The 17350-nt window shown below is 24.4% G+C and overlaps 2 protein-coding genes across 10 annotated transcripts; one reads left to right on the top strand and one right to left on the bottom strand.

Moving 5' to 3' along the window:
* Positions 1-705: 705 nt before the first annotated feature.
* On the top strand, positions 706-3671 carry LOC122858291 (ubiquitin-conjugating enzyme E2 N). 2 transcript variants are annotated; one of them, XM_044161084.1, is made up of 3 exons: positions 706-1161; positions 1865-2125; positions 2202-3671. In XM_044161084.1, the coding sequence occupies exons 2-3, from the start codon at positions 1881-1883 to the stop codon at positions 2410-2412; spliced, it is 456 nt and encodes a 151-aa protein (XP_044017019.1). In that variant the 5' UTR covers positions 706-1161; positions 1865-1880; the 3' UTR covers positions 2413-3671. The 2 variants fall into 2 exon arrangements, with proteins under 2 accessions (XP_044017019.1, XP_044017020.1); XM_044161085.1 differs by having other exon boundaries at positions 713-887.
* A 538-nt stretch (positions 3672-4209) lies between these two features.
* Positions 4210-17077, bottom strand: LOC122858276. 8 transcript variants are annotated; one of them, XM_044161059.1, is made up of 13 exons: positions 16826-17077; positions 15868-16059; positions 15272-15779; positions 14249-15022; positions 13267-14180; positions 12992-13181; positions 12343-12654; positions 11584-11620; positions 10326-10468; positions 8097-8102; positions 7550-7984; positions 7006-7479; positions 4210-6895 (listed from the first exon to the last, which is right to left on the bottom strand). In XM_044161059.1, exons 1-13 carry the CDS (start codon positions 17023-17025, stop codon positions 6824-6826), a joined length of 4257 nt encoding a protein of 1418 aa, XP_044016994.1. In that variant the 5' UTR covers positions 17026-17077; the 3' UTR covers positions 4210-6823. The 8 variants fall into 8 exon arrangements, with proteins under 8 accessions (XP_044016994.1, XP_044016997.1, XP_044017001.1 ...); XM_044161062.1 differs by having other exon boundaries at positions 10326-10447; positions 16826-17057; XM_044161066.1 differs by lacking the exon at positions 16826-17077 and adding an exon at positions 16246-16420.
* Positions 17078-17350: the final 273 nt, after the last annotated feature.

The raw sequence follows: 17350 nt of genomic DNA, 5'->3' as shown, positions 1-17350 counted from the left end.
AAGCTCAAAGTCCCAGACATGTACGGGGGGGTGCGTTCCAAAAGCTCGTTCGGTTCGGTATATCAAGATGGCAGCGATTCAAATCAAATATATGAAAATTTTAAACACCCCTATAAACTTTTCAGTGTCAGTTGATGTATTTTTAGTAGAGAAAGGAAAATAATATTAGTTAGTTATTTTTTATTCTAATAAATAATAAGTATAAGTGATTAACTTATTATTGCGATAAAAAAACGTTGTCATAAAAAATAATAATAGTAAAATTGAAGTTTTAAAAAAAAATATAAAAAATAAACAACTTATTGACGATGAATATCAAATGCGTGTTGTACAAAATTTACAAAATGTTTATGATAACATTAATGGATAAAAACCAGGAAAACCAAGTTTTTTATTTCTCTACGAAAAAAAAACACATGCGGAGGAAACAATTGTCAAAAAACTGAATTTGTCTCTATAGATAAGTGCTAGTATTTTTTTAATCCTTAGTTGACCGTAATTGTGTAGACGGAAAAACCTTAATCAGATTTAATTTTTGATATTGCGCTCAATTGCGCTATTCTGCGCTATCTTAAATAAAAGAGGACGCTTACAACTTTCATACATTTGATACAGTATAAAATGTATCAAATGCATGAAACCTCTAAATTACCCAGCCAAGCACGAAAACCTGGCATAGCAAACTGTAGCCAACTTCTCCTCCCTCCACCTTCACACTTGTTTAGTGTATTTGTGAATTGTGTATACTTTCAATCCGAAAAAATTAAATCAACAAAATTGAATTTTTTTCATTTGTTAAACAAATTAAACAAGTTATTAAAAAAAAAATAAATCAATTTACAAAAACTTGTATAATTCACAAATAGTTTCAAAATAACAATACAAAAGTGAGCAAAAAAAAAAAAAATTAATAATAATAATTAAATATATATATTTGGTGAAATTTTTTTTCTTTTTTCTTCTTTCGCCATTCAATTGTCGATCTTCCTGACGCATTCACTCACACAGACATACAACACATTAACACTTTTATACACGCATACAATAAAATTAACGACTTGGAGATTTCTAGAAGTGAGAACGACAAAAAAAAGAAAATTCATCGTGTCTTAAATAAATAATTAAAAAGTGAACTTGGTGTCGTGAATATAAATAATTCTGGTAATTTAATGGCTATTATTTTTCAATATAAATTTCTTTTTTTTTTTTAAATAAACTTTATTATTGTCCATAATAAATTACCCGTGTACGTGTGTTAATTCAGGTTTCTTTTTGTCCTTTTTTTTATGTAAAAAAAAATATAGTTTTTCATTGTTTTATATTATTAAACAATTGTTTTTTTTTTTTATTATAAATAATATTTATCTAAAAAATTAAACACATAGTTTAACCAGTATATTTTATTTATTTTTATTTTTTTTTTCCTGATCATCGTCATCGTGTTAATCACGCGTACAACCTTCGGCGTTTGTCAATGAAAAATTTTCCAAAATATTCTCTCCTTTTGTGCCTCCATCAGGTTGTATAAAAATACCGCGAAAATTATTTATTATTATTTATTAAACAATTGTTAATTTTATTTTACTCCAACATAATTAATTCATTTTTCTTTGTGTAATAATGGTCAACCAAGTGAGTGATTCATTTTATTGATTACAAAAAAAAAAAAAATATATACTCTAAAGAAAGTATACAAATAAAAAATGATAAAAAAAAAAAAAAATGAATACTTATGAGTGTTGATATTATTATACATACTCATGCTATTATTATAATTTATTGACTTGTTTTTTATTTTCATGACAAGGTCTTGTTGATGCTGGCTTGATAATAATTTTTGATTTTTTTCAAATATTTGTTTTAGTAATTATTATTAAATAATGGCGGCGTTGCCAAGGAGGATTATCAAAGAGACCCAGAGATTAATGCAAGAGCCAGTACCTGGTATAAGTGCTATTCCAGATGAAAAAAATGCTAGATATTTTCATGTTATTGTAACTGGTCCAGAAGATTCACCATTTGAAGGTGGTTTATTTAAACTTGAATTGTTTTTACCAGAAGATTATCCAATGTCAGCACCAAAAGTTAGATTTATAACAAAAATCTATCATCCAAATATTGATAGGTAAATTATAAAATATTATCATCTTGTTTTTATTGTTTTATTAATGTTTTTTTTTTTGTTTTTTATAATTAAATAGATTAGGAAGAATCTGTTTGGATATACTCAAGGATAAATGGAGTCCAGCACTTCAAATAAGAACAGTATTGTTATCAATACAGGCATTATTAAGTGCACCAAATCCAGATGATCCATTGGCAAATGATGTTGCTGAATTATGGAAAATCAATGAGGGTGAAGCAATTAGAAATGCCAAAGAATGGACACGTAGATATGCAATGGATGTTTGATCTCAGTATTTCTGGTATCATTTAAACAGATATAATGTTTTTAATAAATCATTAAAATATAATATGCAAATAATAAAACAACAATTATCCTCTTGGCACCATAATTATGTGTCTATAATTTTGATATGCAAAAAAAAATTTATTGCAAATAAAAAATAATAAAAACAAAAAAAAAAGGAAACGATGATAAATTAAAGAAAAAATTAAATATAGTAACTTTTTTTTTTTTTTTTTTAATTTAAGATGATTTATAAGAAAAAACAAGATTAAAATTAAAATAATATTTGGGTTTGTATTTTGTACATGTTACTGGGATAAATATTTCACACAAATATAAAAAAAAAAATTTATTATTTTTCTTTTTAAATCAAAATATAAATTGAAATTAAAGGAAAAAAAATATATAAATTAATGGTTCTGATAAATAATGCCCGTTGGAAATTAATTTCTAATGTAAAAAAAAAAATCCGAAAATATTAACAAATTTAAATACTGATAATTAAGTTACATTCATTTTTTTTTTTTTAATATATATTTATACATTTTCTTTAATAAAAGAATTGTTTTTTTTTTTTGTTTAAAAATTTTTTATATTTATGGCAAAAAAGTGCTTCTATATAATTTTTTCAATATATAATTTAGAGATGATTATAGAAGTCGAGCATAAATAAATAATTGAAAATAAAAAAATAAAAATTGATCGTGGATAATTATTGTCATGTGATGATTATAATAAATATATTTTTTTTCGTTAAATAAATTTCAATAAAATTAAAAATTAATTACAAATGAATAATGATGGATGTTTGTTCTAACAAAAAAAAAAAAAAATAGAACGAAATAATTATTTAAATAAATATAATAACAGTTGGGTGTTTTTTTATCATGACTGGTTGCACTTGTGGTGTACAGTATTAAGAAAAATATAAAAATAATACTTATCAATCAATATATCAAAAAAAAAAATATAACTAAACAAAAAAAATCAATAGAATCATTAATAGTATATCCATTAATTCTTTTCTTATTTTTTTCTTACCAATTATTTCTTGCATTGTACATAGGTAACATTATTACTAATCCAGCTGCTTTTTTTTTTTTTTAATTTATAATACAGATTATTATTTTTTCTTGGTAATTAATGCCATGAAAAATGTACACCACCTTCAGAATAATTTAACTATGTTTATTTAAATTCCAAGAAACACCTGATGCTGTAATTTATAAAATAGAATAAAAAATAATAGTATAAATTTAAATGTCATTTGTACTAGTTTTGCTTTTTGAAAATACAAGCTCGTTTGAAATGAAAATAATGTATTAATTTTAATAATCCTTTAATTTTATTTTAGATAAATAATCATTGGGTTTTTTATGGTTAAATTAATTTGTTATTATTTTTTTTTGAATTCAAAATTACAGTTTATTATTTTAATTTTTTGTGGACTAGTATAATAGTTTTTACCATATACACATTCAATAGCTCACTGATAAATTTAACTTACAATTTAAATACCACTCACAAACATTGATAAAGATAGTCGTGATGATTTTATTTATATATATAATTATTTTTCATCTTTTTAGCGTGCCTTTATCGCAAACTATTTAGCATCATTTATATGCGATAATAATAATTATTGTTTTATTTTTTTTTTCAATGCACGAATTATATATATTTATTTATTATTTCTTTCATTCTCTTAAATTATTTATAATGCGTTTAAATGGCTTTTCTTTTATCGTCATTTTTAAATTTATTTCATCAAATTTTACTGAACACAAAAAAGTGTGTTCACAGTTCTAAAAAAAAAAAAAACTAATTTGTTTTTCTTTTTTTTTTTTTTTGTCACAATTCCCATCAGCAAGTGTTGCAGATATTGTTGATTATTAATTTTAATTCTAACAATATTATAAACAGCCGATGTTGATTTTTTTTTATTTTTATTATTTTTTATTTATTTTCTGTTTTTTTTTTATTTATAGATAATTATTTCACACAAAATATGGGGATATCAAGAGGATTGTATTTAAAAATTATTATTTATACATGAATGAATTGTGATGATGAAATTATTTTGGAAATATTTGATGAATTTTTTATCGAGATTTAAATTTTCAACACTCATATGTCGACAGTTTAAAATAAAAAAAATGATTTACAATAAAGAGGATTAATCATACGTCTGGTTAAATATTATTATAATTATTTATCAAGCAGGTCTCGATGCACTCAATAATACAACAAAGCATTTATTTATTTTCTTCGCAATTATATATATTATTTTTTAGATGGTTTAACAATTTGAGTATTTTTAAATTTCATTTATTATTTTGCTTTATTTTCTTAGCTGACTAGAGTGTGTTATATTATTATTTAATAATATTTGTTAAAACCATCTATTAATTTAACATTCGTTTGATCCCGATTTTAATTAAATACCACTTTTATTTTTTTTAATCAAACACAATTTTCTTTTCATGTCAAATGCATTGAATTCAGCGTTTTTTTTTTCGTTTTTAATTTTTCATTGTATACATGATTTATTTTATTAATTATTTTTCATTTTTTTTAGTTATTAAATCCTGCTTGTGCTTTTGTGTATATTTTCACCAGATATCATCAAAAAAGCGAATAAATTTTTACGGAATGTGCGAATTAAAAATGTCGACATTTTCTTTTTTTTTTTTTTTATCATCATTGATAACAAAACTTAAACTACAGTGATGTATTTTTAGTACTACTTGAAAGAGCACCACCAAAGTGTTTATTTCCACTTTTTATATTTTTTTTTTTTCAAATATATAATATCGATATATTTTTTTTTTCTTTTATGTTCTTTTTTCTTTTTACTTTAGTAGAGCTTTGATTATTTATTTTTTCAGTATCAGTCTGTCGAGTGTGTAATTAAATGTTAAATAAAAATACAATTAAATTTAATTTTGTCTCATTTTTTTTACAATTATTATTTGGGTGAGAAATCTAAAACAGTAACAATTTATTTATTTAAATTTTATTTAATAAGGCTGATTTTTTTTTTTTTTTTTTTTTTTTATTAAATTTTTCAGTTAATTATTTAGAAGCTTACACAAAATTGAAGCTAATTGTCATGATAATTTTTAATTAAAAAAAACATTAAATAATGAAAAAAAATTAAAATATTTAATACTTAAAAAAAAGTAATTAAATAATATTTTTGGTGTACTCCTCTGTATAAATATCACTCTGTTTTTCACGAAGCTTATAAACTCAATATTTATTGTTAACAATTTAATCAGTTGTCTCTGTTATTATTTATTAATCATGATTATAATTATTTTTTAAATATTATTTTCAGTAAAAATTATTAACGTGGGCACCACATGATTTTTATTTATTTATTTAAAGCAGTATTTCTTTTTAAATTAATATTTTTTTTTATTTTTTTTTACAGAAATTTCATTAAGGAATGTGTATAGACTTTGAGTACGTGTTTTATTTATTTGTTTTTTTTAAGGTCATGATTTGAGGTCTCAGGAAATATAGATTCATTTATAAATTAATTAGTACATAATTTTTTTCTTTTTGTTTTTTTTTCTTCCCATCTAAATTACGTAATATACAATTGTTTTTTTTTTTTTCATTTTAAATTATCAGCCCTGCTCAAAATGTATAAATTCGTAATGAGCTTTGTGCTATATATAATTGTGTGCATTATTATTATCTATCATCTTCCTTGGCTTATTATTTTATATATTTATTTAATAATTATTTTTTTTTAAAACACAACTCTCTACAGTATTTATCTCATATTTAATTTTTAATATAAAGTTTAATTCCAGCGTTAAATGAGGCAAAAACTTTTGACTTTTAATCATCTTTCAATTATCGAGTATCAAGATGACGAACCAATTTAATTATATTATAACTAGCCTCACAAGTTTATCATGCAACAAAATTTATACTAAAATTATTATTTTTCCAATAAAAAAAAGAAGAAAAAAACAAACAATTTAGCCGTAGAAAATTTTAGCATTTACCTGATTAAATGCATAATTTATACATAATAATATAAATTTTTTTTTTAACTATGAATAATATTGTTACATAAATTATGCTCAGATTAATTACTTATATAACATTTACTCGGCTTTTAAATAATTTTTTATATATTTTATTATTAACTAGTTAAGCAAGATTCCTCCCAGTAATTCCTGGACCTCGGCAAGTGCTCTTTATTTTTTTTATTTATAATTAAAAATTAAATTTATTTATCTTAGCTTTAAACAAACCTTCAATTTATTTATTTACTTGGGGTTGATGGAGGAGTTACGAGTGGATCGCGGTTGTATTGTCTGTTCACTACGTAGCCATATTTAATTATTATTATTTTTTTAAATATTTATCATTTAATAATAACAATAAATTATTTTATATGTACACTGGTGATTCTTGGCCTGTAAGTAGTCTAAACATTGACGTTGGCATAGTTTTCATCAATATCTAAAGTAGAAAAATAAAAAAAAACAAAAGAAAATTAATTAAATATTTCATAAATGAGCTGAAACAATGTTGATATAATAGTAAGTTTTATATTATTGATTTTTATTTACCTCACCAACTGACGTTGCTAAAAGATTAACAATCTTTTCATGTGGCACTGCCACAACACTTTGATTGTTTATTTCGATAATTCTATGACCAACACGTACACCACCACGTTCAGCAATACCACCTCTAAGTAAACTACATATAACACCATTTTGTACACTAAAACCTAACTGATATTTTGTATCAGGACGTTTAATTTTAACTTCAACAACTGGTGCACATGGTACAACTGTTAATTTAACAACTGTTTGATTTTTAGAATTTTTAATATATGTTTGACACGTTGATAATGGTAAACCAACTAATGATACACCATTTATTGCAATTATTTGATCACCAATATTTAATTGACCACAACGTGCTGCAGCACCAGCTGGTGCTAAATTTGCAATGACAACTGTTGGTAGCATTGAACCCCATCCAGATTCAACAATAACAACACCAAGTATTTCACCTTTTGCTTTTGGTACAACAACCTAAATTAAAAACAAATTTAATTAATTAAATAATTAAAATTTTAATTTATAATATAATAATAATATTAACCTCTTTTTGCATTTCTTTTTTAGCAAACATTTGTAATTCATCACCAAATATTTCTTGTGAATTTAGTACTTCTTGATAATCCATTTCTTTAACAAAACTATGATCTTCAATACCATTTGCTTTTAAAAATTCCATATATGCAACTTGAAATGCTTGTCCAATACTTTGAGCAATAAATTGTGCTTCTTCACTTTCAAATACATGACATATCATTTTAGGTGTACGATTTATTTTTGGTGCTTCTTCCATTTCATGTGGTACAAATCTTCTACGTGCCATTAATACAACTAAATCACCAATATCAGCAATATATGATATTGTTCTTAATGCATGATCCATCATTATTTCTTTAAGATCTGTATTTAATACCATTATTTTTTCAGTTGATATAAATAAATCAACTTCAGTACTTGGTTGAGTTTCACCATCAGGTGCCTGTAATTCATAGATTATTTAATTTTTTTAATTTATATTTTTTAAAACAATTTTAAATATGTGCTTTATAAATTAATGTGCAATATTAAGTAAGTGTTTTTATTAAACTTACCAATGCCTATATCAATGCGAGCAGCATGTAAGCGAGAATTGAGTTAGTACATTGTTTTTTTTTATTTATTTTTTTTTTCTAGGATTAAATACAATTAATATTATCCTTCATATTATTAATATTATCATGGATTAATATTGACACAAAATTAAAGTAAAAAATTAATCAAAATAATATATAATAATTATCAAATTAAAATATATTTAAAAAAAAAAAAAATCAACAGACAACAAGGAGCCTTTATTTTTATTTGGAAATTAAACAAAAAATCTTTTTTGCTTTTATCTGCAAACCGTTATTTATTGTGTACATATGGATTAATGATCAAGTGTTGATTGAAAAATAAATAAATAAATATTAAATCAATATATAAGCAGTGAAAAATTATCAAGTGACTAAATGATAAAATTAAATATTAAAATAAAGCATTCAGTCACAACATCAAAGCGCATTAATTAAATTAATTGTGCATCATTAAACTTGAGCCTTTTATAATTATAATAAATTTATTTTAAAAAATATATATCAGAATTAAAAAAAAGTATACAATCCATTGTACATTAATTTATAAATCGGTTTGCAGTTTAAAATTTAAAATAAATTGATTAAAAAAAAAAATCATTCATTAGCTAAAACTTGAAAAAATAAAATAAAAAAAATTAATTAAAAAATAATAATTAAAAAAGACTCGAAGCCACGAAGTGAAAAATTAAAAAAAAAAAAGGGGGGGTTTAAATGAATAGTTTTAATAAATCGATTATTATTTAAATTTTGTTGTTTATATTTAAATGGGCAATCAAGATCGGACCTTGATTTTAGTGACAGCCTCTTCAACCATGTGCTTCTTAAGACGTTTACGACGTTTTCTTCCCCCTTCCTCTTCTACCTCAACCGAACCGAGAAAATGTAGTCGAAAAACAGTTGTGGGACCACCACCAACACCACCACAACCACCACCATTACCAACACCATCACCACCAACACCAAGTTGTTGACCACCGATTGTAACAGCCAATTTATTACCCAATAATTGTTCAGTTGTTTGTGTATTATCATCTGATTGTGATCCACCAGCAATATTTCCAATGAGTTCTTCATTTGAATCACAATCATCTTCATCATCAATGCTTCCTTGTGATGCAATACTGCAACGACTATAGCCATGTTGACTAGGACCATAGTTTAAGATTGTATTTGTCTTAATGGGTTGGGTAAATCTACAAAGAAAATGAAATAGTATAGAATTAAAAAAATAGAAGAAACAATCATGACAATCAAGACACAATTTGTAAAAATAAAAATATAAATAAACAATTAATAGAGAGTTACACTGAAAAAGATGACAGTGTGTTCGGTGGTCGGATTGGTGGTGTTTCGTGATGTGAGGAAGAGGGTCGCTACACTGAAACATTCAGGCCTTTTGCATAACGGCCATCTCACAATTAATTTAATATAAATAAATATATATAATAATAATCGGTGTAATGTGATAAACTAAACATCATTAAATTGAATTTGTTTATCAAAAAATCATGAGCCAACATGTGGACCCAATCTTTCACTTAGCGTGGCTCCTTTGTGTCTGCACGATTTTTTTTTTTTTTAAATTTATTTTTTGTTCAAAGAAATGAATTGTTCCAGTGTTGTAAATTAATTTATCAATTAGCCAGTTAAACTTTTCTAGATGATGCCAAAAAACATATTAATAAAATTTAATTAATCAATTATCATTACAATGTTTCTCAACACTGAAATAATACATTTCTTATAATAAATATATTCCTTAATGTATTTTACAAAATATAAAAATTGTTATCACTAAAAAAAATATGTATATTTTGTTTTTTTATTTTTAAATGACATATAGATATTGAGAGATAAAAAAAACAAAAAAAAAAAAAACGTGTAAAAGCATTCGATGCATGCCAATGTATTTTATTTTTCTAAATAATTTTATAAAAAAAATAATTTTCTTTAATCTACTTTAATAATATAAAATAAATATTTGAATTTATAAATTTAATTTTTTAAATCATGTGTAATAGAAAAAAAAAATAAAAACAAAACAATCTACAAAAAATATCCCACCGAGATTTTGAAAAATAATTTAAAAATAAAATAACAATACAGGATACTCCATAAAAACTAAACATATTATTTTCCATTTAGTGAATGACTTATTGACAATTAAAATTTGAAAAAAAAAAAATAATAAATTAAATAACATACCTTTATCCTGGATACAGCTTCTTCAGCTTGACACATCCTGGTGGATTTAGTGGGTTGTCCCTCACAAACAAGTTGTGTTGAACCAAGATATCTTGCACGAAATAGCACACCTTCAATGAGCACTGATGGATCATCCAATAATCCTGAAATTGGTACAACAACACGTGTTTTAGAAATACCATTTTCATTGTAATCTAATTTACCAAATGATACAATATAATCATTTGGACAACGTAGCAATCTTATTGCTGTATTAAATTGTTCAAGACGTTCAATATCACAACTCATTTTCAACACAAATAACACACTCAAATGTCGTTTTATAACTGAAGATTTTAATAAATGTATCTTTATAAAATTTTATTTTTAATATTATTATGTTGACTCATTGTCACATGCCTATATCGATAGTCAACACAAGTTTACCAAAAATTTATATATTCTTTTGATAAAATAAAATAAAAAAAAAATATCAAGGTGATTCAAACACAGTAAAGATTAGACAGGGAAAGTTATCAATTTAAAAAAAAAAATATAAATATTTAATACTAATCTTTATCTTCAATTTCTAAATTATATTATAAATATTATTATTATTATTTTAATGAAGTATTTATGTTTATATTATGCGTATTTTCAAAGTCAAAATAACGAAATTAAAAATGTTACAAGTATCTTGTGAAATACTGAATTTAAAATTGACATCATCAAGACATTTTCTTTATATATTTTTTTTTTATTTATTATTTACGTAAGAGAAGGGAATTTTTCCTTGTATAATAAGCACGTGTCGATGTTGACTATAACACGTATTATAAAATAATAATAATAATTTTATAAACTGAATAAAATAAATATTAATTATGAATTATTATAATTATTATTTTTTTTCTTAAGTTTATTTTTGAATAAATAAAGAATGTAAATTGATAATAAAAAAATACTTTATTTTACATTTTTTTATCTACTGATCATGAGTGAATTTTATTGATATGAATTTGTGGAATGCAAAGAATTACGTACCAGGTGTTATTTGTAGTAAGACGTTGAGAAAATAATAAAAAAAACATCCGATTAATTGCAGCATTGAAAAATAGTTTTAAAAAAATTTTTCGATTAGTAATTGAATAATTAAAATAAAATTATTAATAGGTTTTTTTTTCATATATTTTATCATGCTGTTTGTTTAATTTTTTTATCTTTAATAAATAAATAAATAATAAAATTGTAAAATAATAATTTTTAAATTAAATATTACCTTCTTTATTTCTGCTCTTTTTTTTGCCTTCTTTATCCTGTAAAATTAAAAATAAATAATATAAATATTAAATATTAAAAATACAATATTTCAATAACTAAAAGCTAATTTTAACATGAATTTAAATAATCATTAAATTATATATTAACATAAAAATATCGTGCATATTTTTAAGTGTCTTTGTTATTATTTAAACAAAGATTATTTTCATATTTTATTGTTGATTATATTGTGTCATGCTCACGAGTGATAATCGAGCTGTAAGCCTTGGTGTGTTTGACAATAGATACATAATCAAAAAAAAAAAAATAGATAGATAATTTAAAAATTAAATTAAAAAATATGATAATAGTGAACAAAGTAAACAATTTTAATGCCTATTAATGAAATAATATATTATTAAATATTTAACAAGCTGGAAGCTACGTTGATTTTTGCTAATCATCTTCAAGACATGTTTTTTTTTTGTTGTTAATAAATTAGGAATGTCTAAGGCTATCTAAACACAATCGGTCCAACTTCAAGCATAATTCAGCCATAAACAAAAGAAATTTAATGTATTTTTTTTTTAACCCAGCTTTGATATACTCGTAAGAAGAAAAATTAAAAAATCGTGCAAGAAAATTGCTTTTTTGTTTTTTTTTATAATTAAAATTTTCAGCGGAAATAAATTTGGTAATTAACAAAAAAAAAGAACGAATATAAATTTTCTAAGAAAAAAGAAATGAAATGATTTAAAGTGCAAACGTTCTTGGGCACCTTTTTCACCTTTCCACTGGATTCCTTGAGGCTCTGTGTGGGCGAGGGAGAATTTTTAACCGGGGTCTTCTGGGGACTTGATGTTGAATTTTTCATGGGTGATGTTGGATCGCGTTCGGACGTTGTTGATTGTACAACACTAGTGACAATTGGTGATGGGGATATTGATGATGATGTTGAGGGTAAAGGATCACATGGTGATAGTGTTTCTAATGGAATAACACTCAATGTTTTTGGTGGGGTTTGTTTTGGTGTTACAACTTTTGTACTCATTGACGGTAGCATTGTCCGAGATTTTGGCTTTCGCCATCCCTGCATTATTTCATTTAAAAAAATTTAAAAAAAAACCCACCCAATTAATAAATCAACAAAAAAAGAAAAAAAAAAAGAAAGAGAAACATATTTTTATTATTATTCATTAATTAATTATATAAATAAATTTTTAATATTTATATTAGAGAAACTAAAAAAAAGAAAAAAAAAATAATACGCTGGCACGAAACTACGTGCGTGTTACGAGAAAAATAGTGTGCAACAAAATCACCACGACAAATTTATAAATTTGTTTTTTTTTTTTTTTTTCTTTTTTCTTTATATAAAAATTTAAGTGATAAAAATTACGTAATAAAAAAATATTTATTAAACAAACCTTGTCATCATAAAATCCTTGATCATCAGTTCTTTGTTGTCCCAATAGTCGATCAGTCTCAAGATCAGTATCAGCTTCTTCTTCATCAATAACTTCTTCAACTTCAACCTCATTATCTTCATCACCACGACGTAATTCAGAATCTTCATTACAATTTTCAGTTGAAATTCTCTGTCTACCATCCAACATACTAAAATTCAGTTATTAACATATGGATTTAAATTTTGTTTTTATTATAAATCAAAAAAAGTATCAATAACATTAATTTTTATTACCTTGGTATCCATATTGGACTAACACTTTGATCTGGTAGCTCATCACTTGATAATTTAACTGGTAATGTTTTAGTTTTTTGTAATGCCATTCTAATATCTTTAATAGCAGCTTCAACTTCACCACCAACTTCAACATTAATTGTTGTTTGTCTACCTTGTGGTGCTGGTGGTGGTGGTGTTACTAATAAATCTAAACCATCTAAATTAATTCCATTATCATCATATGAATGATCTTTTTGAGTTAAAAATAAATCTGGTGATGATGAATTTAATGTTTGTAATATATCTTTTGTTATTGATAAATTAATATCTTTATTAATATTATTATCATTATTATTATCATTTGTTGTTGTTGTTGTTGATGTAACTAATATATTATCATTTCTTGTTCTTTGTATTATTTCTTTTTCAATTTCATTTATTTGACGTTTCATTAACATAACTGTTGGATTATTATTGTCATTATCACTAGCATGACCACTTGATAAACCATCTTCTAATACTGGCATACTTGTATATATTCTTAATGAATCAGAATTATTACCAAGATCACCAATTGAACCAAGTAAACCACTTGCTGGTATTAATTCATTATCCATCATCATTAATGACATTTCACTATCTAAATCACCACAATTACTATCACAATCAGTTGTTTCTGGACTTAGTGTAAAATTACGTGAATGACCAACTTGTAAACCAACTTCTGTTTCACCTAAATCTTCACTACTTCCAGTACCAACTGATAAGTCTAGAAAATTATTTTCATGCTCAGTTGTTGATTGTGGATAATCTGATCTTTGTTTTTTTGGTGATTCATGTACCATAACTTCTTCAGCACCTGGTAAACCACTTGCTAAACGTTGTCCAACATATGAACTACCACTTTGTCGACGAAGTTCATAATCCAAGTCCTGTTATAAAATAATAATTTAAATTTTTATAATAAAAATAATAATAATAATAGCATTAATTTAATTACCTGAAATGGAAATGCTTCACCGTTATTTTCTTTTTCTTCATTTGGTGCTGGACATTTAAAAAATTCTTCAAGTACTTTTCGTGTTTCCGAAAATTCATATAAATAATCAAATGTACTACCACCAGGTGTAACAAGACTTGATAAATTATCTGTATTAAGAAATGATGATTTTAAAAAATCTCTATCATCGTCATCATCATCATGATCATCATCGTCATTGTCATGGTCATCATCATCATCATCCTCATCATCTGGTTCTGGTACAGGTGAAATAGAATCATTATTAATTTGATTATCTTCAATAACTTGTGGTGTTACAATTAGATTATTTAATTTTTCAATTGTTGGACTTGATGTTTCAACAAGTATTTCTGTTGTTGGTAGTTGTAATTGTGGTGGTAAAGGAGATGATGATAATGATGGAGATGATGATGATGGCGTTGGTGATGGTGATTGAGGTGGTGTTATTGTTGTTGTCATAGGTACAGATGTTGTTGTAGTTGTTGTTGTTATAATTTCTTCAGTTGGTGATGATTGTTCATATTCTTTTTTATTTGGTGTTGTTGGTAATATTCGCTGTGGAAAACCTGGTCTTGGTGTCATGTATACTGATGATGGTGATGATAATAAACTTGGTAATCTTGAATTTTCACGTACACCATAACGACGAGGACTTCCAGAGTATTGAGCAATTGGTAATTCACCAATTATTCGTTGAACTTTGTGATTTCTTTCTGGTGATGGTGAATTACCATCACTTGCTGGTGTCATTACCTATAATAATAATAACAACATGTATTTTAATTACAACAATATACTTGACAATAATCTAATAACGAGTAATTTTTTTTTTGTTTAAATTTAAATGGATGGATAACAAGTAGTAGTAGTAAGTCTATTTATCTTTAAATTAACATTCACTTGAAACAGTTAGTTATGCAAATTTTACAGCTGTCGTATATTTAATTTATCAAGAATAATAAATACATCAAGATAATAATGATAAATGAATAAATAATTTACCTTAAAAAAGTCTGAAGTTGTTCTAGTAAATGATGTTGGACTTGGTGAACTACCAACACTTGAACCAAGTGGTTCTTGTATAATTCTACGTTGTTGATTATCATCTTTATCTGTTGTATTAATTTTTGTTGTATTTGTTGTATTAATATCAAGTCTTTCTCTTAAATTTTGCCAATTATCATCAATATCATCAAATACAACAACTTCACCATCACTAACAATTGCCATACTTTTAGCTGGTGTTGTATTATTTGATTGATAATCTAAACAATTTTTTGGTAAACCATAATCCATATCAGTTAAATTCTTTGGTATATTATATTCTACATTATTACAATTTAATAATGAATCATAATTTAATATACGATTATTATTTTTTGTTGTTTTTGATGTTGTATCATGATCAATTATTGTTTTTGTTGGATTACGACGTACTGAATGTACTTCTGATGAAAATACTGTCTCAGTAACTTCACGATTTGATCTTTGTTTTTTTGTTTCACCACATCTGTTGAATTTTTTTTTATCCATAAATTAGTTATTCAATTTTTTAATACTACTAAGTAGAAACAATTATTATTTATTAATTAATTTACCTGCTACGTAATTCCCAGACACTTTGACGATTTGGTGATTTACTATTTTTTTTGACAGTTAATTTATTATCTGTCAAATTTGTATCATCATTAGGCACAGATTTTGAGGATGTCAAGAAACGTGGCTTTCTTGATGCAACTTTTCCACGACTTTGTGAATAAACTTCTCTACCACCAGCAATTTCAATAATTCTGTAATTAAATATAAACATTTATTAAAACAATCCTTCAAACAATTTTAATTTTTAATTCATTTTTCATTTTTTCAACACACAATTCTTTGACCACTTGTTAGTCTAATACAGTCTAATAATAACAGCATAATCTAATTATTATTATTATTACTATTTTGCATCAACAATAAAATTAGAATCTAACCTAAATAAATATTTTTTTATATTGTAAAATAAATGGCAGTATTTTATGTTAATTAAAAAAAATGATTTTTTAATTTATAAATTTATTTATGAATTATTGAAAAATATATATTCAATTTGACATATTTTGGTTGAAGATTTATATCACAGACTGTTGATATGGCCTACTCTCTCTCTACAAAGTATAAACAATCATAAAAAGAGAAACAAGATATACACAAAAAAAAACATCTTTCTCTCTTTTTTTTTTTAGCACAAGTGTTTACTTTTTAAGTCACAGGACTGCGCTACAATCGATCTTTTTTTTTTTATTCTTTTTTTTGTGTTAATTTTAAAACTCTCTCCTCTCTCCTCTCTCTCTCTGTTTTTTTGAATTTAAAATGTAACATCAACATAGCAAGAAGATAAAAATAATATTTATATATTTGCAAATATGTTGATGCAATTTTTAGTGCAATTAATTTTGCATAAAAAATTTCTTTTGTTTATTTTTATTTTTAAAAAAACATAAAAAATGTATATATATTTTTAAAAATAATTTTTTTTTTTTAAATAATAAATTATATGAATTTTAAATTTACCTGGAATCACGAAGTTTGTAGCTTCTATCACCTTTTGCTGAAGTTAAAATATAGACAGGACCTTCTTCAGCTCCACTGTCATCTTGCTGTGATTGTCCTTGATGATCACTACCACCATGGCTTCCATAGTTTGGTGCCTCTTCACTTTTTCCTGATGCTAATGATGATGAACTGGAAGACGTTTGCTTGGCAATCGCCATACTCTGTTGATGTTGTTGTTGTTGTTGTTGTTGTAATTACCTGCTGTTATTTACATTTCATTCATTGTTGCTTACATCACTCATTCTAATATACAATACACAAACTCTAACTCAACAAACAACTAATTCTCTCCGTTAATCATCAGCTATACAATTTTATAAAATATTTAATTATTTTTTTCTCTCTAACAACAATACATTCACTATATAATGAAAAGTAAATTTAGAACAAAGTAATTCAATAGAATTTAAAAAGTAAAAAAAAAAAAAGCTCTATGAGGCCCCGTGCAACAGGAGCTTTTTTATCAGTAAAATATTATTTTTT

Source organism: Aphidius gifuensis, linkage group LG5 (assembly GCF_014905175.1).
Source record: "Aphidius gifuensis isolate YNYX2018 linkage group LG5, ASM1490517v1, whole genome shotgun sequence".
Classification (NCBI taxonomy): Eukaryota; Metazoa; Arthropoda; class Insecta; order Hymenoptera; family Braconidae; genus Aphidius; species Aphidius gifuensis.
Note: the sequence above shows the minus strand (reverse complement) of the source record. Positions and strands in the feature narration are given on the sequence as shown.

Coding starts and splice junctions, on each gene's coding strand:
- LOC122858291 (XM_044161084.1), top strand. CDS start 1,881: ATGGCGGCGTTGCCAAGGAGGATTATCAAAGAGACCCAGAGATTAATG. Junction 2,126..2,201: donor TATCATCCAAATATTGATAG/GTAAATTATAAA, acceptor ATAATTAAATAG/ATTAGGAAGAATCTGTTTGG.
- LOC122858276 (XM_044161059.1), bottom strand. CDS start 17,025: ATGGCGATTGCCAAGCAAACGTCTTCCAGTTCATCATCATTAGCATCA. Junction 7,480..7,549: donor AAAAAGAAATGCAAAAAGAG/GTTAATATTATT, acceptor TTTTTAATTTAG/GTTGTTGTACCAAAAGCAAA. Junction 6,896..7,005: donor TAGCAACGTCAGTTGGTGAG/GTAAATAAAAAT, acceptor TTTCTACTTTAG/ATATTGATGAAAACTATGCC.